The sequence below is a fragment of the Choloepus didactylus genome, chromosome 2 (assembly GCF_015220235.1).
Source record: "Choloepus didactylus isolate mChoDid1 chromosome 2, mChoDid1.pri, whole genome shotgun sequence".
NCBI lineage: Eukaryota > Metazoa > Chordata > Mammalia > Pilosa > Megalonychidae > Choloepus > Choloepus didactylus.
The window spans coordinates 104,744,117-104,762,779 of NC_051308.1; the positions used below are offsets into that span (position 1 = coordinate 104,744,117).

An 18,663-nucleotide genomic window follows, 5' to 3' on the forward strand; every position below is an offset into this window, starting at 1 on the left:
AAGGTCAACAGCCCAATTCAGAGCACTAAGAGGAGTGCTTGGGACTCTGAGAAAATGGCCAGCTTTTTTCCATCACTGCTTGTCTTTAGGCATGTGTCAGCAGTGAGGGGAAAAGGCTGGGTTTATGCTTCTACTCCTGCCAGTTCTCTTCCCCCCTCAGCTGATTCAGCCACTGTCCACAATCATTTAGCAGATCTTCTATACTCCAGAATTTTGCCTCCATGAAGACCTAGGGAATCAGAGCATCTCCAGTTCATCCTCTATGAAGCCAAGGTTCTTTCTAAAACAGTCCAAAACCATTTTTGTTTTGGTTTATGAAAAGATCACCATTTACAGAAAGCCCAAGCTCCTCAGCATGCTAAGGGCCTTTGTGATCTGGCCTCAACCTCATCTCTTGCTGATCCTATGGCCCAGGCACACCAAATAATCATTCCCACCCATGACATGCCCTTTTTCGACTGTGCTTCCTCACCTAGTAAACTCTTTAAAGCACAACTCAGATGCTTCCTCTTTGCAGCTTTTCTAAATGCCACAATTTGCCCCTTGAATCCCTCTATATGCTACCAGAGCACTCTGGATTTACTGCAATTATTCCATTTATTACATTGTCTGTCTTCTCATCCCAGCTGTGAGCTACTTGAGGGTAAGGTTGTATTCTCTTCATCTCTGTACCCTAGCCAGTGTCTCAGAATGAATAAATTTATTGAAGTGGGGAGAAACTTTGCTAACACTCTTTTTATGAGAAGGGAACCAGAATTTGTCAAAGAGCCCCTCCTTCTCCTAGGGCCCTCTGGAGACCCAGAAGATAGCACTTGAGGCAATAATTTCATGATTTCCAGGGAGCCTGGGAAGAATAGCAAGTAACAGTATGGGCCAGATGGGATAATCTATTTTAATGAAAAGTGCTATTTATATATTTACAAAAAAGGAAAAAAGAAAACAAAAATAGATATTACAGCTTAATAAAAAGTATAACTGACCACTGTGGGCTGAAGGTGGGATACCCACCCGGCAGCCCACCCTAATGTGCCATCTGAGGGCCTGGAGAAAGGATGATGGGAAGGAGACATCAAGCTCAGTCCAGAGATCGCTGTGGTCCTCCTCAGGAGTTCCCTGTAGTTTGATCCTGGCATTTGACTCTTCTGTGTCTTTCTTCCTGGTCAGGAAGTTGGTTGGGTACAGGGAGCGGGGGCAGAGAGCAGAGGGGTGGCACAGGGCAGGACGGAAAGAGTAGAAGAGGGATCCTGAAGGATATGTTGAGATGGGTAACTAGGGAGTAAAACAGGAGCAAGAAGCTTCTATTTGTGATCCCAGGATCTGGCAGGGAAGAGGAAGGAAATGGGGGAGAGAGGGAGGAGGAGGTAGGGAGAGGAGGTAACTTGTTTATTTCTCACTGTCTCTTTTGGACAGGTTCACTCTTTATGCTAATCCCAGTCTGAGCCAGGCCCAGAGAGGTTCCAGTGACAAACTAGTGGTTTGTGTCCCAGTGGGACAAATGATCTATGAAGTGCACTGCAGAGCTGGCAGGAAAAGCTGGGGTCCTCCTCAGTAAGACACAGCTCCTGGCTCCCGGGGAGTAACGAAAAGGACATCAGCTTTGGCGTTGATGAAGTAGGTGACAATGAGAGAGAAGATGAGGATGCCGAAGCCCACCATCAGAGTGATAAACTGCAAGGTGGGGAGGGAATGGCGTGGGGAAGGCAGGAAAGGAGAAAGGTGTTCTCAGAACTCTGTCCAGTTTTGGATAATTGTTTGGGGCCAGGAGCCAGGACATCAGAATTCTGGTTCTGGCTCCAAGCACCAAGTACTGAAAACCCCCCATCTGGGGACTTAGTTTCACCATTTACAAAGAGGAGTAATTATCTCTGTTCTTGCTTCCACCTTGAATTACTTCAATTTTAAGCATCTTAAAGGTAGGGCCCATGGCTTTGATTCACTCATGGCACTTCCATTACTGACTTACTTGTGACAGGTGTGCAATAAATATTAGATTGCCTCATCCCAACTCTGCCAGATGGGGAATGCCAGATGGGACTGGATCTGTGGAAGGGCTACCTAGGAGCCGCAGGGAAAGGAGTATCTCCTTGGGTCTCTATGGGAGCATATCTCTATAATGAACATTTAATTCAAACTATCAATGAAGAAAAGCTTCCTCATAGGACATCCTGGCTGACCAGGGACAGATTTGCAGTAGGTTTTTGCTGCTTAGGAGATGGGAGTATAAGACAAAAGAAAGAGGTCAAATAGACTTCTGCCTGCTCCCACCTGCCCCAACCCCACCCTGTCTCACCTCAAGCTCTTTGCTGGCTATCAGAAATATCCGGGCACGGATATCCTTCCAGCGGCTCTCAGTCCATGTTGAGTATTCAGTAGAGCTCCACTGCCTCAGTTCAAAGGCAGGGGACAAGGCCCTGGCCAATCGTGCCGTGGAACGTACACACCGGGGGACCCAGTCCGTCTCGTTGGAATTCCAAGAACCCTGAACCCATGAGTACTCATACAGCTGCACAGGAAGACAGGCCATAGAACACGGTTGAGGTGGTCCTCTTTTCACTCTCTCCCTTTACCCTTAACATGGTCTTCTTTCATGCAGGCTGCTGCCTCTTCAACACTCAGATTCAAAGGGCTGCATCCCTCCACCTCTCCACCCCAATCCCTTGGATCCAACTGGGCCTGGGAGATCAACCAACTTTCCCTAGGGAGAGGGGACCCTCAGGGCACCTCCAACACCCACTACCACTCACATCCTTGTTTTCATTTGGGACTTTACTTGGATCTTGGCATTGTTCTCGAGTAAGGTCGATCACTTTGCCAGTCAAATTTGCCAAGGCATACTGTACCACATAAGTGGCGTTGGTGGGGCTGGAGACAGCAATGTAATGTTGAAGAGGCCCGTCACCTGAGTGGAGATCACAAGGGAAGGGAGAATTTGGTGAGTTGAAGGTGGGGGTGAGTGGAGCGGAACCCAAGGAACCAGGAAAGAGAAGGTTAAGAGAAAAGAATCCAACAGTTATCAGGAGAAAGAAAGGAAAGTGAAACAGAGAAAAAGAAAAGAAAAAAAAAAAAAAAGAGTAGAGATTAAACCAAAATTACAAATTTTTATCAGTTCCCTTCCGTTGCTTAAGAGTTGCATTCCCACACCATATGCTTACCCAAGTAGGACCTTAGGTCCTGCCTCATGATTGACTGGAACCATGAGTTGTTGGCTCTAACCAGGAACCCATAGAGCAGGCGGGTAACCTAGGATTGAAAGAGTATGAAGAGGAATGCATGTGACTAGGGGCACAGGGAAAGTTATGAGTGGACATCCAGACATGGGGTGGGAATGAGACTGGCCAGATGGACTCCGAGGTTGGGGAGGCAGTGGCTGGCTCTGAGCATGCTGATGAGGCTACACAGGAGCAATCTGGAGCATCAAGTGTCCTCACTGGTACAGGAATGCCGACTTCCAAGATCTGGGAGACCAGGCAAGGGACGTAAAGGATAGGGGCAGCCTGCTGTGTCAAGAGATGGAAGGGAGTGAGGGCACCTCTGCTCTTACCGTTTTAGGATCAGCCTCAACTGTGTCGATGGAGCCGGTTCCTCCTGCAAGCTGGTAGAGTGCTCTTCCCAGCACTGTAGCCACATCTGCCAGGGCCTATGGTAGGTGAGGAAGGGGGCTAAAGGCCCTACCTCCTCTGTCCTCAAATGCTAACATTCTAACCATCTTCACTGTGGTCTCCATGTTCCCACCCCAGCCCAGGTTACTGCTACCTTGGCAGTGTCTGTCACAAAGTTCAATTCCTCTTCTGGGCTCAGCTGTTCAGGGTAGCTCACATTAATGTTCTCAGCAGTGTCATAAATGCTCTCATAATATCTGCCAGGAAAGACAGTGTGAGCCTTGGCTATACTCAGCCAAGGCCCTGCCCCTTTCCTCCCTCAATGTCCCTTATGTAGGAACTCAAAATCTCATTTTTCTCTATAAGTGGGAAGGAGAGAGAAAAAAATTAGGATCCTCTATTGAAGAAGGTGTGGAGAATAGGGAGGTGGGAGTTAAGGGTGGAAGTAGCCAATTAAATACAAAGAATTTCCTGATGGACAAAGTAGAAAAGGTAAACGAGATCAAAATGCAGGAATCTCTCCTTCTTGTGAAATCTTTAATCACAAGGGACATTTCTATATGGTTTGAACTAGGGGTGCGGGATGGTTAAGATGACCTTCAGAGATCCCTGTCACACTTAAGAGTCTCACATCTTTAGAACACTATATACTTATGTTATTGTTCCAATGAACACTTACACTGAGGGTGCCCAGAAGCAGGGATTTGTGGGTATTAGAGCACATCTTCTCAACGATAAACATTACATTGTAATAAACCACCATGAAGCTCCTTGAGAGCCTCAAGGAGACAGATAAGAGAAGAGGGGTTAAGAGAAGAAAGCTCTCAGACTTTGTCATCAATAAATGCCTGCCTCACACAGAATCAAGTCAGCTACATAAACAAGTCCAAAATGTGTTCAAATGATGAATTATTCCTCACCTCAAACTGATGCAGAGGAAAGATCTGGAGAAGAGAGCTGACCCTATCTGCCAGAACTGTCATTCCTCTTAGTAAATGAGATGATGATACGTGGCTGGCATCAGAGAACCAGAGCTTAAGTATTTTCACTCAGAAACTCACTTGGCCCATTGGGAGAAGGGAAGGGAGGCTGGAGGCTAAGCAACCAGCCAGAGGAAGAAGGCCCCTGCTATCCCAGGCCTCAAGTTATAGGCAGCTTAGGTGCCCAGGGTCAAGAATGAGGTGACTCACAGAGCCTCACTTATCTGTGCAGCCCCCTCAGCTGTAGGGAACACTTTTACCCTCACATTGGACCATGCGCACCTACCTGAGTGGTGACAAGCACAAATGCATTTCACAGTGTAAGAACTGTATGCATCACCCTTCAGGTGGGTCCCAGAGTGACATGTTCCCTCTATCCTCCAGCCAAAGGACCCCCATCACCCTTCTATGTGCTTTTGTTTGAGATGCCCTCTGCTGGCAGCCCTGGGGAACTGATGCCCCTGGAGAGCTTGGGAGAAGGGGAACTGTACCAGGACTGTGCTGGGTAAGGGCTAAAGGTGAGGACTATTTTCTGAGATGAAAGTCAAGTCAAACAAGGGGCCCAGATCAGATGTGAACAGGGTACTGAGCAAAGAACACAAACTGACCTGTGGGCTTGGGGAGGGGAATATGAAGAAAGCAGACAGCAGTGACCCTTCTTGACACAGAAGACTCCCAAACTGCAGAAAAAACTCTCTTGGAGAACGAATAGGGTGCAAGGCCAGGGGACTCTTACTGGTTATGGAAGGCAGCAAAGTGGTCAGCAAGAACAACACCAGAAATGTTTCGAGCACGAAGAAATCGCTGCAGAGAAGATGGTGGGAGAGGCTGGGACTGACTCAGCCTTCTGAGGGCCACAGTAGGGACACCAGCACCGACGTTCTCCAGTATGGCCAGGAGATCCTCCACCTAGGCGGAGGAGGGAGATTAACTGAGGAGGCTGGGGAATGGGAAAATGGAGGTTTCTTTTAGGTTTGAAATGTTCTATACTTCAAGTCCCTTGCTTGGGAAGCTGTCCTAAGCCTGCAGGGAAGTAAAGACAATCTCTGAGATCTAAATTTCTTTTGGGACCAATGCTCTCTGAATTTCCTGCAGTCCCCCTACCCACTTTTTATAGTAGGACATTACTATACAAAGAAGGGAGAGGCCTGGGTTTTTTCATACTTATAGGTAAACCCCACTGTCCTCACTATTCTGCCTTATTTTCAGTTGATACTTAGTAATTGTTATACAGAATTAAAGGGGCAAACAATAATACAAAGCAGTGTGTTAAAAGCCAGATAGGTAACCCATTCTGTAAGTGCTACAGAAGTCCACAGCAGGGATGACACTGAAGGCTGGTATTACAGTAAGACCTCATGGGGAAAAAAAAAAAAAAAAAGTAGGCCTAAAGCTGGACCTTGGAGGGAGGGAGGGTCTTGAACAGGTAGTGAAGAAAATCTGGACAATTTGGGTACAGAGTATGGTACAGCCAGGAACTGGGTGGGGAAGCCTTGACAAATGGATACATGGGGCAGCAAGGACAGAAGGGCAAGTGACTCATTTGTCCTTAATGAGGAGTGATAGTTTACCAGGCAATGAATGATCAGACACCTACCCTTCTGAGGGAACCAATGCTGTACAACTAAGCTGGTAATTCTTCCCAAGGAGCAACAAAAGCTGTGGTGCTTATCTTTTAGCCAATACCCAATCTAAGGTCCTGTCTCACAGGCTCAGGGGATTGGTGGGACGGTGCCAAAGGGAGGGGGCACCTATATTCTGAGCTGCTGAAACAGGAAGTGAGGAGAGATGCTCAGGTTACCTGGTTCCGTACAGACTCATTTTTCTGAGACATGGGGTCTGTGTGCATCCACAGCTCTAGTGAAGTCCTTAAGGCCACCTGGGGGTGGGGAAGAGAAGACAAAGAAGCAACACTTTTAAACTTTTAATCAGTCTCCTGTTCTGGCCCATACCTGGGAGAAAAGAGTGGGAACAGAAGAGAAGTCAAAGGAAGAAATGGTGATACCTGCAATGAGGACAACAGAACAAAGAGGAGGAAGCTTTAAGTAGGAAGGAGGAGGGGTGGAGGACATATGCTGCACACCTGTCCCAGCTCCACGAATGAGTCAATGTTCTCTAACTGCACAGGAAACTTGCCCTTTTCCATATCGTAGACCATTCTTGAACTGCCAATGTAGTCAAAAGTTTCCTGAGGTGTGGGGATGGGTGAGAAAGAAACCAGAAATTCCAGGGGTTAAGAAGGGAGCCTCAGAAGGTCAAATCATGAGAGCTCTAGACAAGAAGACTACTGTCTCATGCCATCTCAAACGCAAGCCAGCTTACAGTCACAAGACCTTGCCCTCCTTCCCACCCCCGCTTCCCAGCTGTGACTATCTCTCACACATACGTGTCACTGGACTTCTTAAGCCCAGAAATGGGGAGAGCCTGAAGCGAACATCAGCTGTTATATATCTGCTTCTTGACTCTTCCCCACTTCTGCCAACTCAGCCCCAGCTGCTGTTCCTGTATTCCAGGACCAGGCTGTGGTGCCAGTGGGAAGAGGCAGGAGCCTCAAGGATCCTGGCTGAAGGCAGTAAAGGAAGGGTCCAGAAAATATAAGTAAAAAGACACCTCAAAGTGATCTTATCAGTACAGGGTAAGGGAATACACCAATTCCAGGTCAGGGTGCAAAGGCTTCCTAAAAAAGGGGGAATGTAGAGGGGAGACACAAGTAGACACATGCAGAAGCTCTCTGATAATTAACAACTTAGGTCAAGTGCTGAGATCCCACTCCTTCCCCAACCAATAGACTTGGCCCCTCAGAAGCATCAGCCACTCCCACCTTTACTATCCCTCTCATTCCCTGTCACTTCATGCCAGTGAAAGAGTCCTTACCCCTTGGAAAAAGACAAACATGACATTCCGGGGTAGGGTGGTCACATCAGGTGCCTTTTGCAAAGCTTCAGCTGCAGCCAGCTGGGTGACGAAGGAGGCAACTGCACTTTCAGCCCCTGGGGCTACATTCCAGAAAAAGGAACGACTGTCCAGCTGAGTACAGCAATGGGAAAGGCAGGAAAAGCACATTTTAAAACTGGAAATTAGGACCTGACCCCCAAACCCCATCTCCAGTTCCAGCCAAGAGAATATACATTTCCTGAGGCCCGGCAACCCAGATTCCTCTCCATATGATTCTGCCCACCGTAGCAACTCTGAAATCTGATATGCCCAAGAGAGGCCTGCCAGCCCTTTGAGCCCACCCTGGCCACCCCGACTCAGGGGCCAACACTCACCCGGGTGGCAGCAACCACAACCCTGTCAGCAGGCTCTAATGTCCCAGATGTATTTATAGGCTTAAGCATACTCCATACGTTGTAGTCAGATAGGGGATCACAGACAATTTCTGAGCAGGATAGAAACAGTGAGAGATCAACAGGAGTGAGAGAAAGAGAGGCAAATAAAGAAGGCATGGATGTCTTCTGTGACAAGTGCCCCAAGGACTGTGTGACATTTTCTCTATCTCTAACTGCCCCAGGTTAGTTTCTCTGCTGCTGTCCACCTCAGGGACAAGCTGCCTCACTGATTCAGAATTGTTTCCAGTTTCCACCCAGTATTCCCTTCCTATGCCCACTCCTTCCCTACCTTGGTCTCTCCAACATTCTCTGGCCAGGTGCTTCAACCTAACCCCAATACACCCAGCAGGCCTTAGATCTGTCCTACCTGGGTTGATACTGAAGGTGCTCTGGATAGAGCTGCGGCGCATGCAGGTGACAGTGCTGATGACAGCATGCATGTGCGAGAAGAGCTGCATGGCACACAGTGGGAAGGTAGGTGCTGAGCCATTCAGACTCAGGTTGTGATCTTGATAGCACTAGAAAGGGAGATGGACCCCACTGAAGAGACAGGTAGCTGTGGAGCCCCTCCCACACCTTCCAGAAAGAGGAGGGCCCAGCTCCATTCTTAAGCTACTCCCACATCTGTCCCTGAGCTACAGTTGTCCTGGTACAATCACAGGATCTAGAAGGTCAAAGAGAAAAACTCATCAAGAGGTGCCAAGAAGCACAGACTCAATGGCTTAGTTAGGGTGGATGAAATTATCCTACATCAAATGGCCTGGCCCAATTTGTAGCTTCAGACACTGTTCCTAATGTGATTTGATGTAACAAGCACCAAACGGGAAATCAAAAGACCAGATTCAACAGTTTGGACATCGATTCACCATGTACCTTGGGACAAATCTCTTAACTGCTCTAAGTGTCAATACCAAGAAGCTAGACTAGAATTATAGTATATTAGAGCTAAAGAGAACTTCAAAAATTACCAAACTAAATCTCTCAATTTCTATTCCAATGCTCTTTTCACCAGATTAGTGGTTCTTAACCAGGCTGGACTCCTTCCTTGTTCATATTAAATATTCTTTACATTTTCTTCCAATCTAGAAGATTTTAATGCTGTGATATCAGACAATGCAGAGAACTGAGAGGGGAATATGAAATAAGGATAAGAAAGAGTTGGCTCTTCCTTGGAGCTACTATCTTACAGAGGGTGCACAAATAAAATGAGCCTCCCTCCCAATAGGAGAACCTAAAAACTAATCCTTATCTCCCTCCCCATCCTCTCTCTAACCCAAATTGCTAAGAATTGGCAGAATCATTACCTGCTTGATGACCTGGGTTTCCTTTTCATCTTCAAGAAGAAAGATGGGGAAACTAAAGTCTTCATAAGCTAAGCCATCGCCCAGTGGGTTCCACTCGATTTCTTTACAGTGGGCAAACTCTGGCCCATAGGAGTTAGAGTAAACACCTGAAGGGGCGGATGGGGGAGACAGGTTGTTAGGGAACCGGCACTTAAGGACCAGGTGAGGGAAGAAGGCTAGGAAATCATAGGGTTGGGACTAAGAATACAAAAGGAGGAAGTGGCTCAAAGGAGCAGGTACCAATCTACTACCACCCACAGCAAAAATAGAGACACAGGTATCAGTGAGCCCTAGGCTGGCAGATGAGGGAAATGACAAGAAGAGAGGATGGAAGGTAAGTGAAAGGGGAAGTAGGAGAGGAGACGGATGAGTGACAAAGACAAAGAAACATTATCTTCTGTTTAGGAGTCAGTCACTCACACTACACACACACACACACACACACACACACACACACACACTCACCCACAAAAAGAACAGACACACCATATCAAAAACATTCACCGCAGACATGAATGTCTAACCAATGGCACTGAAGCAAAAATGAGCCTTGGGTGACTGTAGGTTCCCTTGATACTTTGGGGTGCTTACCAAACCCATCATTGGGGCACTGCACACTAGGAGAGAAGCCTGTGGGAGGACTAGGTTTGGCCAAGGACACTGCAAGACCAGCAATTCGCCTGGTTTTCCCCTTCAGTTTCTCCATCAGATTCCTAGAATAGAAAGGGATGCCAGGTAGGAATGCAGGGAAGTATTAGACAGTCCAAGATCCTGTCCCTCAGGATGGTAACAAATGGAGAATCAGGGAAATCAAAACTGTTGACCCATTTCTTGCCTTTTTGATCTTTAACTTCTGAGTCAGGACTTATGGCCCAAGCTGCGTTCAGGGCTTAATCTCACCTACCCTGTCCACGAATGGCTCTGTACACCATCACTTTTCCTCCCTGGGGTCCTTACTCATTCCAGCTATACTTTAGGGTCACTGAGATGATTCTATTTGGATGTGCACCTTTCCTGCTGAGGATCACAACTCCCCCCTGCCCTGATCAGACTAGGGCTGCCAAGGGAAGTTTTCACCCACAAGTGAGGGGAATGTTCACTAAGTCTTTCCCTCTCTGGATACATTTTCCCAGTAGGCACACCCAGTTCTTACCTGGTAAACAGCTTGCCCTCCAGCAGAACCATGTAAGGTGGGTTGGGGCCATCAGTCAACACCCATTTCAGATCCTCTTCTTTCTCTACTACGTGGATAACCCCTGTGTCCCCACTAATGGAAGCTGCCAGGACAGAATGGGTCAAATTAAAGCTTCAGCAATTCTGACTTTGCCTCACTGATTCTGCAGATTATTTATCTCCCAAAAACATCACAGTACATCTGAGTTAATGTAGCCACCTCTGGACTTGAACTCCATAGCTGAATCGCCCCCAAATGGAGAACAAGAGCCCAAAAGGACTATCATTAGAGGCCTTGTTCACTAAATATCAGAAAGGCTCTATAAACTTCATTTTCTTGCCCTCTTCCTTCAACCTCACTTAACCATATATATATAAGACTCTAGGACAGTACACACCAAAGTTTTCAAACCTGCATTTTCTCCAGGAAATGGCAGGCTCTAGTTCTCTAGCTTGGAGTTCTAGCTTTGAATCTTCCTTTGTGAAAACATATGTGTAGATTCCCTTGGGCTCAGTAGCCTTCCTGGATCTCCGTTCCTTTTGCCCTATTTAGGAATGACTTTACTTGCTTTTGGCCAGTTGTAGGTGAGGTTAATTAAGAACTTTGAGGTCTCTAGAACAGAGCTTCCCAACTGATGGGCCTTGAATGGGTTAGAGAGGTAATGAAATTGATTTCCTTCAGTCCTTGGGAAGGTTGGGGGCTTAGGGTTTCTACAGTCCCTAGGCTGGTCACCTCTAGCCAGGAGCAGACTCATCCATTTACCCCAAGATATCCTACAAATATCATCTATTTTTCTATGTGCCAGGATGATAAACAAATAACATTTTCTGTGTTTCATGTCATGATAATGATTGGGAAGCTTTGCTCTAGTAGATGGATGATTCATAGTCCAAAATGCCTTGAGTTCTACTTAGCAATACCCGAGTCTCTTGTGACCCATGGAGAGACACACTAGGTTTCTGCATTTCTTCTCCCTGCTAAAAGTTGGGTGTGTTACTCATATTTTAGTTTAGAGCAGTGGTTCTCAATCCTGGCTGTATATCAGAATCACTTTGGAATTTTTAAAAAACTACAGATACCTGAGCCTTACCTTAGATTTACTAAATTAAAATCTTTAAAGGTAGGGCCCAGGTATATGTATTTTTAAAACACACCACATGTGGTTCTTTGATATACAGCCAGGGATGAGAACTATGGCTCCAGACCAAGGCACTGAAATACTTGTAACTGGCATGAGACAGAAACCACAAGCACTTCCAGATTGATAGCCAAAAGAATTTTTCTCCAGTGAGATCTGGTAAAATCTAGACATGGAGGCAGCATCCCCAGTATTCAACTATGTTTTATGTATACAGTAAATAAATCCAGAATAAATTCAAGTTGATGGTGATAATGTTAGTATGTGGAGGAACATCAGAGTGTGGAATAAGGATCTAGATATCAATGGTAGTTTCTAAGTACACCAGAAGACAACAATCCTTGCCATAGCATCTGAAACATGGCGGGGGGCGGGGGAGCTAATCTAGCAAATACAAAATATATATAACTTCAGCTCTAGGAAGGACTGGAAGAAAACAAGCTATGACACCAGACTGGAAAAACAGGATTTTAATCTGGGTTCCAACTGGTGACTGTGTAGTCTTAAGTAACTTGCTTATTTTCTCTGGGCCTTCAATGGGGAGAAGCTTTTCTATTCCTTATTCATCTAATACTTTGGGGACAGATGAAAAAGAAAGAAGGAAAGAAAAAAAAACCTACATATAATAACCCTTGAGCACCTTAAAGAAAAGGTTCCAATAGAAACTGGGCATTATAATCAGAAAATCAACCATGGGTCTGTTTCTTCTTAGTTTTATTATGCTAGCTATCCTAATTAAAGAGCATGTAGCCTGCTCAGGATGGACAGATATGATGAACTAACACTTAAAAACAAGTAGATGGAAAAGGAAACAAGATCTTAATGAGGAAGTGACCCAAGTCCAGCCCCTCCCCTCTCCTTTCTTTGTACTGGCACTTCCTTTATCTTTAGAGGCTATCACTTTGCTTCCCATAGGGCTGCTCTAAGAACATGCGGCAGAATGATTCATTCCCGAAGGGGATTTCTTAGAACTCAGTTCCAGGAGGATAGGATGCTGGCTTTTTGCACTTACTGTGAGATCCCAGCAAGACCAGCAGTCTGCTCTCAGCCCATACTAGTCCTGGTTCTTTTCCACCCACAAACCAGTTTAAGAACTAAGTCCAACAAAAATTCTATTTGGAGCTTTTTGGGACCAGTCAATCTATTCCCAGTACTTCCTGTTAACAAGGACATGGGACAATGAACATATAGCACAGCTCAGGGAAGGATGGGTAGAAAAGTAGTAACTGTCTCCTTCAGCAAGTCCTTCATTTATCAGTGTCTCAGCTTTCTCCTAACAAATTGGAAGAATGATTCAGGATTCATTCAGTGCTGCTTGCTGACTGAGACCATACTACCCATTCAGCATCATCAATAAACATCTATTCAAAGGTAGTTTGACTTTTAGCTTTGTGAAGGACTGTTCTAATCATTTGTAAGTTAAAATTCAGAGGTGACCATTTTGATGATAGAGAAGTCAAGATTAGACCCTAAATTTCCTGCTCACATGAAAAACTATATTCTAACAGAGCTTCTGTCCAAGGAAGAACAACATCTGAAGACAGCTGGTTAAGCAACAGAGGAACTGCAATTCAGCCTTCAGATCACCACTTTTTTTCCCTCTGTGATTTTTACAGATTTTAGAACCATGTTGTCATAGCACTACTTTGGAACATGTTCACAAAGCACAAACACAAGTCCAAATGTCTCATTAATTCCACCTGACAACTCTTTAGTATTCTCAATGTCTTCTCTTCAAAGATTGTTCACTGCCTTTAAGAAGCCCATTTTGGTTTCAAAAAGATCATTCAGAATGCAGATGATGACTGGGCTCTAAAGGACTTCTATTCTGATTCCTCAGAAGGCAGTATACTAGAGTGGTTAGGAATCCTGGCTTAGATCTTGGATCACCATGGTTCAAATCCTGGCCTCATCACTTACTAGTAGTATGATCTTAAGAAAGTTACTCAACTTCTGTAAGCTCACGTCATCATTTGTAAATGGGGATAACAGGTCCCCATGGAGTTGTTATGAGGGTTAAATAAGATACACTTGTAAAAAGCTTGGTATGTAGCACTAAATGTTAGCTCTTGTTATCTCGTTCAGTTTGACAGATGATTCTCTTTCGCCTCCTACCCCAAAGTCTAATTTGAGCACTAAGATTCCCAAGCAGGACATGGGTCTTTCTATATATCTAGGGCACAGACTGAAATATTGGCCACAACACAAATCCCAACCCCAACTCACACTGGCAGCCAATCTGATGAGTGGCATTGAGCAGACGGACACAGGGTGCTGTTTTATTTAAGGGGATGTAGATCTTCCTCTCCACCGAATTTCCCCTGCACAAACCTGATCACAAGAAAAAGGTGTTAGAAATAATCGAGAACATTTCAAAGAACATTTCAAAGAGACCATAACAAGGGAGTAAGAAAAAGACAACTAACCTAAGATAACTGCTTAACTTCCAACATGGTCTCTTTGAAATGTTCTTTTATTGTATGTTTGTTTTCTTTTTAACTTTTTTTTTTCATACAGTTGATTTAAAAAAGAAGGGAAAGTTAAAAAAAAAAAAAAGAAATAATCGAGAGACATCTGTACCAGCCTCTATCATGTCATTTACTCACTGTATGGCTTCAGTAAGTCATTTGATAACATATTTTCTAATATGGGACTAATATCTTCTCATCACTTGGGGACAAATGTTCTACATTGGATAAATGTTCTACAAAGCACCCAGCAATGTGTCTCAGAGAGTTATTAAAAATTCCATGTGGAGCAAATGACAAGGAAGCCAACAGAGAGAAAACTTGATTTGTCAAAGGAAAGGTGTCTGACCTTGGATGTGTCAGTTTCTGCATGCATGGGTAACCACGCTTCTGGTTTGTCTTGTATGTCTCTTACTAATCAGTTAACAAAAGGGTGCCCATCTAAGAATACAGAACACAATTAAAAAAAAAAAACTTTCTGAGACACTTCTCCAGTAGTCTGAACAGCATTGGGAGAAACCTTATGCCACACCCCTGTCAGGGTTAGTCCACTCTTAGTCAACTACACCAAGAGCACCAGTTGGGCATTTGTGTGTGCTCACACTGCGGGAAGCTAGAGTTTGTCTTTTCAAGAACTATAAAAACAATGCGAATTTGGGGGAAGGCAGTCATGGTTACATACAGATATGTTTGCATTTTAGGGTTTCATCAACTAAAAAACCATATACCAGAAAACAAACTCATGAAAACAAGCACTTAAGCGCATTACAAATGCCGAAATCGCCTTCAATCTTTACTTCACGGTCTAAACAGTTAAGAGTACCCATATCCTACCTTAGTCTCATTTTACAGATGAGAGAAACTGAGGCAAGGCACAGGGATACGGGCTTTTGATGAGACCAGCAGAGTAGGAAATGAGGTATTTACCTTCCCAAGCCCCGCTCTATCCCCACTAAACAAGGCTGCTTACATCTTAAAAAGTCGAAACGCTCTGGGAAGGAAGGTGAACTCTGACATCCGCCGCTTTAGATTATGGGTGGAGTGGCTGGGGCCGTGGGGAAAACAAGGCACCCCGAAAAAATGGGAGACAGCTGGGCTCGAAGTCCAGGAAAAGGCCTGGAGGAGGAAAAGGAGCGACACAACGTGCCGGGGGGGAGAAGGGACCTTCAGGTCTAGGCAAAGGGGGAACTTCTGTCGCGGGAACGAATGAGAAAGAGGATTTAGAGGGTGGGGGGACAGAGGAGCAGAAGGGACATTAAGGGGCACGGCAGCGCTCGCTGGGCAGATCCGGAGGATTCCCCTTACAGGACGGAACTCATGGGCAGGGGAGGCCTCACCTGCCAGTAAGAAGCAGAAAAACAAAAAGTGAAGAACACTCCGATTTCCCCGATCAGGCCCAGAGCCGCCCCCAGCCGTGGCCATCTTGCCTCTCCGCTGAGCGGAAGCCTCTGTTCTCCTCCGGTCCGGTAGCTGCCTCTCTAGGCCACTATTGGCGCCGTCTCTGTGGCACGGAGTTCCAGACACCGGAAGTTCATATCTTGGCGTTTCCGGCGTTCGCGGCGAAGGGGCGCTGACGTGGAAGCTACCGAAGGATAGCCGGGAGTGGCAGGGCGCAGAGTAGGACTTCGAAGGCGGACGTCCAAAGGATGCTAACCAAGTTTGAGACCAAGAGCGCGCGGGTCAAAGGTAATGGAGAGGCAAGGGGGGAAGCACGGAGGCTGGATGCTAGGGCGGTACTGTCACGGAAAAAAAGAGGGGAGGTAGACGTGCCGGCCGAATTGGGCCCACTGGACGAATCTAGAGGAAAAGAAGAGGGAGGGAGGTTAGGTCTGGCAACGGTTTTCCAGTCTTCTCTTCATTGGTGTGTCCTTGGGTTCTGGTTCACCTATAAAATGGTCCCCGCTCCGCAGTTCCTCAGGCCCGCTATTCTCCTTTCCTTTTCCTCCTGGGAGCTGTGCTCCCTACTTTTGTTCTGCTCCCGAGGCCCTGTGACCTGTTAGGCTTTTTGCTGACCATGTTTTGGGGAGTTGCTCTGAGCTTTAGATCTCGATCTGCCTCTCACACCCGAATCAGTAGCTTTTTCAGAGAAGAGCACTGGCTACTTAAGGAGGCATTGGCTGCGCCATATCAACATCCAGTGCCTCCATTGGAATATATTTCCTACTCTGAAACGGGCCTGTAGTCATCAATAAAGCTTGATAAGATTGCCAGCCAAAGTACCGGACTCCCAGTTCAATTTGAATTTCAGATAAACAACTAATAATTTTTTGGTATTGTTTGATGTTTATCTGAAATTCATATTTAACTAGGCATCCTGTAATTTTCTTTGCAAGATACAGGAACTCCAGAGCTTGAGTAAATAGCAGTGGAGGGTGAGAGTGGGGGCAAATGCCTGAAATCTCAGTAGTAGTCTCTTAGACTGTTAGAATGACAAAGGCAGAGAAGTAAGGTCTTTTGAGATCTGGAAAAAATGATATCTAGAATATTTAATAAGATACAGTATGACAAAATATTTAGGAACTTAGCTTTGGAATTCTGAAATTTGATGTTGGGCAAGTGATTTAACATCTCTAAATCTCTGTTTCCTCATCTGTAAAATGTGAATAACATTCTCTTATAGAGAGGATTCAAATTAGAAGATACATAGAAAGTGTTTATTAACAGTGCCTGATAGTGCCTTAAAAAATGGAGGCCATTAGTAATGTGAGAATGGATTCTGAGCAGTTTCTAAGTCTCCTGGGAATATTGATCATTAAGAATTTCTGGACCTGGATTTTCAGAATGGGTCTTCATAACCTTTGAGTTTTCTTTTCTGTTCTTAATAACTTATTGGACAGTCGAGAACAAAAGTGAAAAAAGTGGAAGAAAAAAATATGTGTCAAAATATTTGAGTGTTAATATCCATTAAGGAGTATTTCTGTGTATCATAAAGGAAAAAAAAATGAACAACCTAATGGAAAAAATAGACGAAACATACAATTTAGAAGAAGAAATGTAAGTGCTCAGTAAACAAATGAAAATAAACTCCACTTCACTATTAATGAAAGAAATGCCAAAAAGAAAAAAAAAAAAAGAGATACCCTGTTTTTGTTTTGTTTTAGATTAGCAAAACAAACAAAACAACATATAATAGATAACATTCTGTGTTGGGCAAAGTGTAGCAAAAAAGTACCTTCATAAACTAGGTAAGAGTGTATATTGATACACACTTTTTGCAATCAAACAGTTATCTGCTGAAAGTTTAAATGCCCATACCCTATTCCTGACTAATCCCATTTCCAGGTCTTTAGTCTAAACAGTAATAATGCAAATTGACTAAATTATGACTGAAAGTATCTTTATTAGGCTTGTTGTTTTTTTTTTTGTTGTTGTTGTTAATTTCTTTTTTTTTTTTATTAAATTCAGTTTTATTGAAATACATTCACACACCATACAATCATCCATGATATATAATCCACTGTCCACAGTATGATAACATAGTTATGTGTTCATCACCACAATCTGTCTCTGAACATTTTCCTTACATCAGAAAGAACCAGAACAAGAATAAAAAATAAAAGTGAAAAAAAACACCCAAATCATCCCCCCATCCCACCCCATTTGTCCTTTAGTTTTTATCCCCATTCCTCCACTCATCCATGTACTAGATAAAGGGGGTGTGATCCACAAGGTCTTCACAATCACACTGTCACCCCTTGTAATCTACATTATTATATAATTGTCTTCAGGAGTCCAGACTGCTGGGTTGGAGTTTGGTAGTTTCAGGTATTTACTTCTAGCTATTCCGATACATTAAAGCCTAAGAGGTGTTATCTATATAATGCATAAGAATGTCCACCAGAGTGACCTCTCGACTCCATTTGGAATCTCTCAGCCACTGAAACTATTTCGTCTCATTTTGCATCCCCCTTTTGGTCAAGAAGATACTCTCAGTCCCACGATGCCAGGTCCACATTCATCCCCGGGAGTCATACTCTGCGTTGCCAGGGAGATTTACACCCCTGGGAGTCGGATCCCACCTAGGCAGGAGGGCAGCGAGTTCACTTGTCGAGATGGCTCAGTTAGAGAGAGAGAGGGCCACATCTGAGCAACAAAGAGGTACTCAGGGGGAGACTCTTAGGCACCATTACATACAAGTTTAGACTCTCCTTTGTGGTAATGAGCTTCATAAGGGCAAGTCCCATGCTCGAGGGCTCAGCACATCAAACCGCCAGTCCCAATGTTTGTGACAACATATGCTAGGGGATCAGCATCTCAAAGTTTAGAGATAGGCCTTACACTTCAGGGATAGAGTTAACTGCTGTAAGAGCTTACAATCTAGGGACTATTACAGTTATTGTGTCCACGTTAGGCTATGTTCTAAGATTCAATTCTGAGTTTACACATTGTAGTTAGTCCATATTGGTGAGGCATCATCCCTCTCACCATGTTTTCTCCAACACTTTTACTCCTATATATATATTTTCCTACAATTTTATAGAGTTATATTCACATACCATACATTTATCCACAGTGTACAATCAGTTGTTCATGGTATCATCATAAAGTTGTACACTTATCACCACAATCAGCATTTGAACATACTTATTACTACAAGAAAAATTGTTTTTTTTGTTTTTTGTGTTTTTTTTT

General features: G+C 44.6%; 2 protein-coding genes across 4 annotated transcripts in view; one reads left to right on the forward strand and one right to left on the reverse strand.

Moving 5' to 3' along the window:
* Positions 1 to 873: 873 nt before the first annotated feature.
* Positions 874 to 15,520, reverse strand: NCSTN (nicastrin). Of its 3 annotated transcripts, XM_037825579.1 has the most exons (19): positions 15,369 to 15,502; positions 15,002 to 15,147; positions 14,381 to 14,472; positions 13,790 to 13,894; positions 10,405 to 10,528; positions 9,843 to 9,964; positions 9,213 to 9,358; positions 8,276 to 8,426; positions 7,849 to 7,958; positions 7,454 to 7,606; positions 6,663 to 6,767; positions 6,381 to 6,458; positions 5,316 to 5,488; positions 3,754 to 3,856; positions 3,542 to 3,637; positions 3,153 to 3,240; positions 2,745 to 2,899; positions 2,291 to 2,503; positions 874 to 1,668 (listed from the first exon to the last, which is right to left on the reverse strand). In XM_037825579.1, exons 5-19 carry the CDS (start codon positions 10,434 to 10,436, stop codon positions 1,546 to 1,548), a joined length of 1,848 nt encoding a protein of 615 aa, XP_037681507.1. In that variant the 5' UTR covers positions 10,437 to 10,528; positions 13,790 to 13,894; positions 14,381 to 14,472; positions 15,002 to 15,147; positions 15,369 to 15,502; the 3' UTR covers positions 874 to 1,545. The 3 variants fall into 3 exon arrangements, with proteins under 3 accessions (XP_037681507.1, XP_037681506.1, XP_037681505.1); XM_037825578.1 differs by lacking the exon at positions 14,381 to 14,472; XM_037825577.1 differs by lacking the exons at positions 14,381 to 14,472; positions 15,002 to 15,147 and having other exon boundaries at positions 15,369 to 15,520.
* COPA (COPI coat complex subunit alpha) overlaps positions 15,514 to 18,663 on the forward strand; it is a 38,698-nt gene continuing 35,548 nt past the window's right edge. Inside the window, exon 1 of the mRNA XM_037825576.1 lies at positions 15,514 to 15,717. Coding sequence (XP_037681504.1) covers positions 15,678 to 15,717 — 40 coding nt within the window. The 5' untranslated portion in view covers positions 15,514 to 15,677. The remainder of the gene's footprint in view (positions 15,718 to 18,663) is intronic.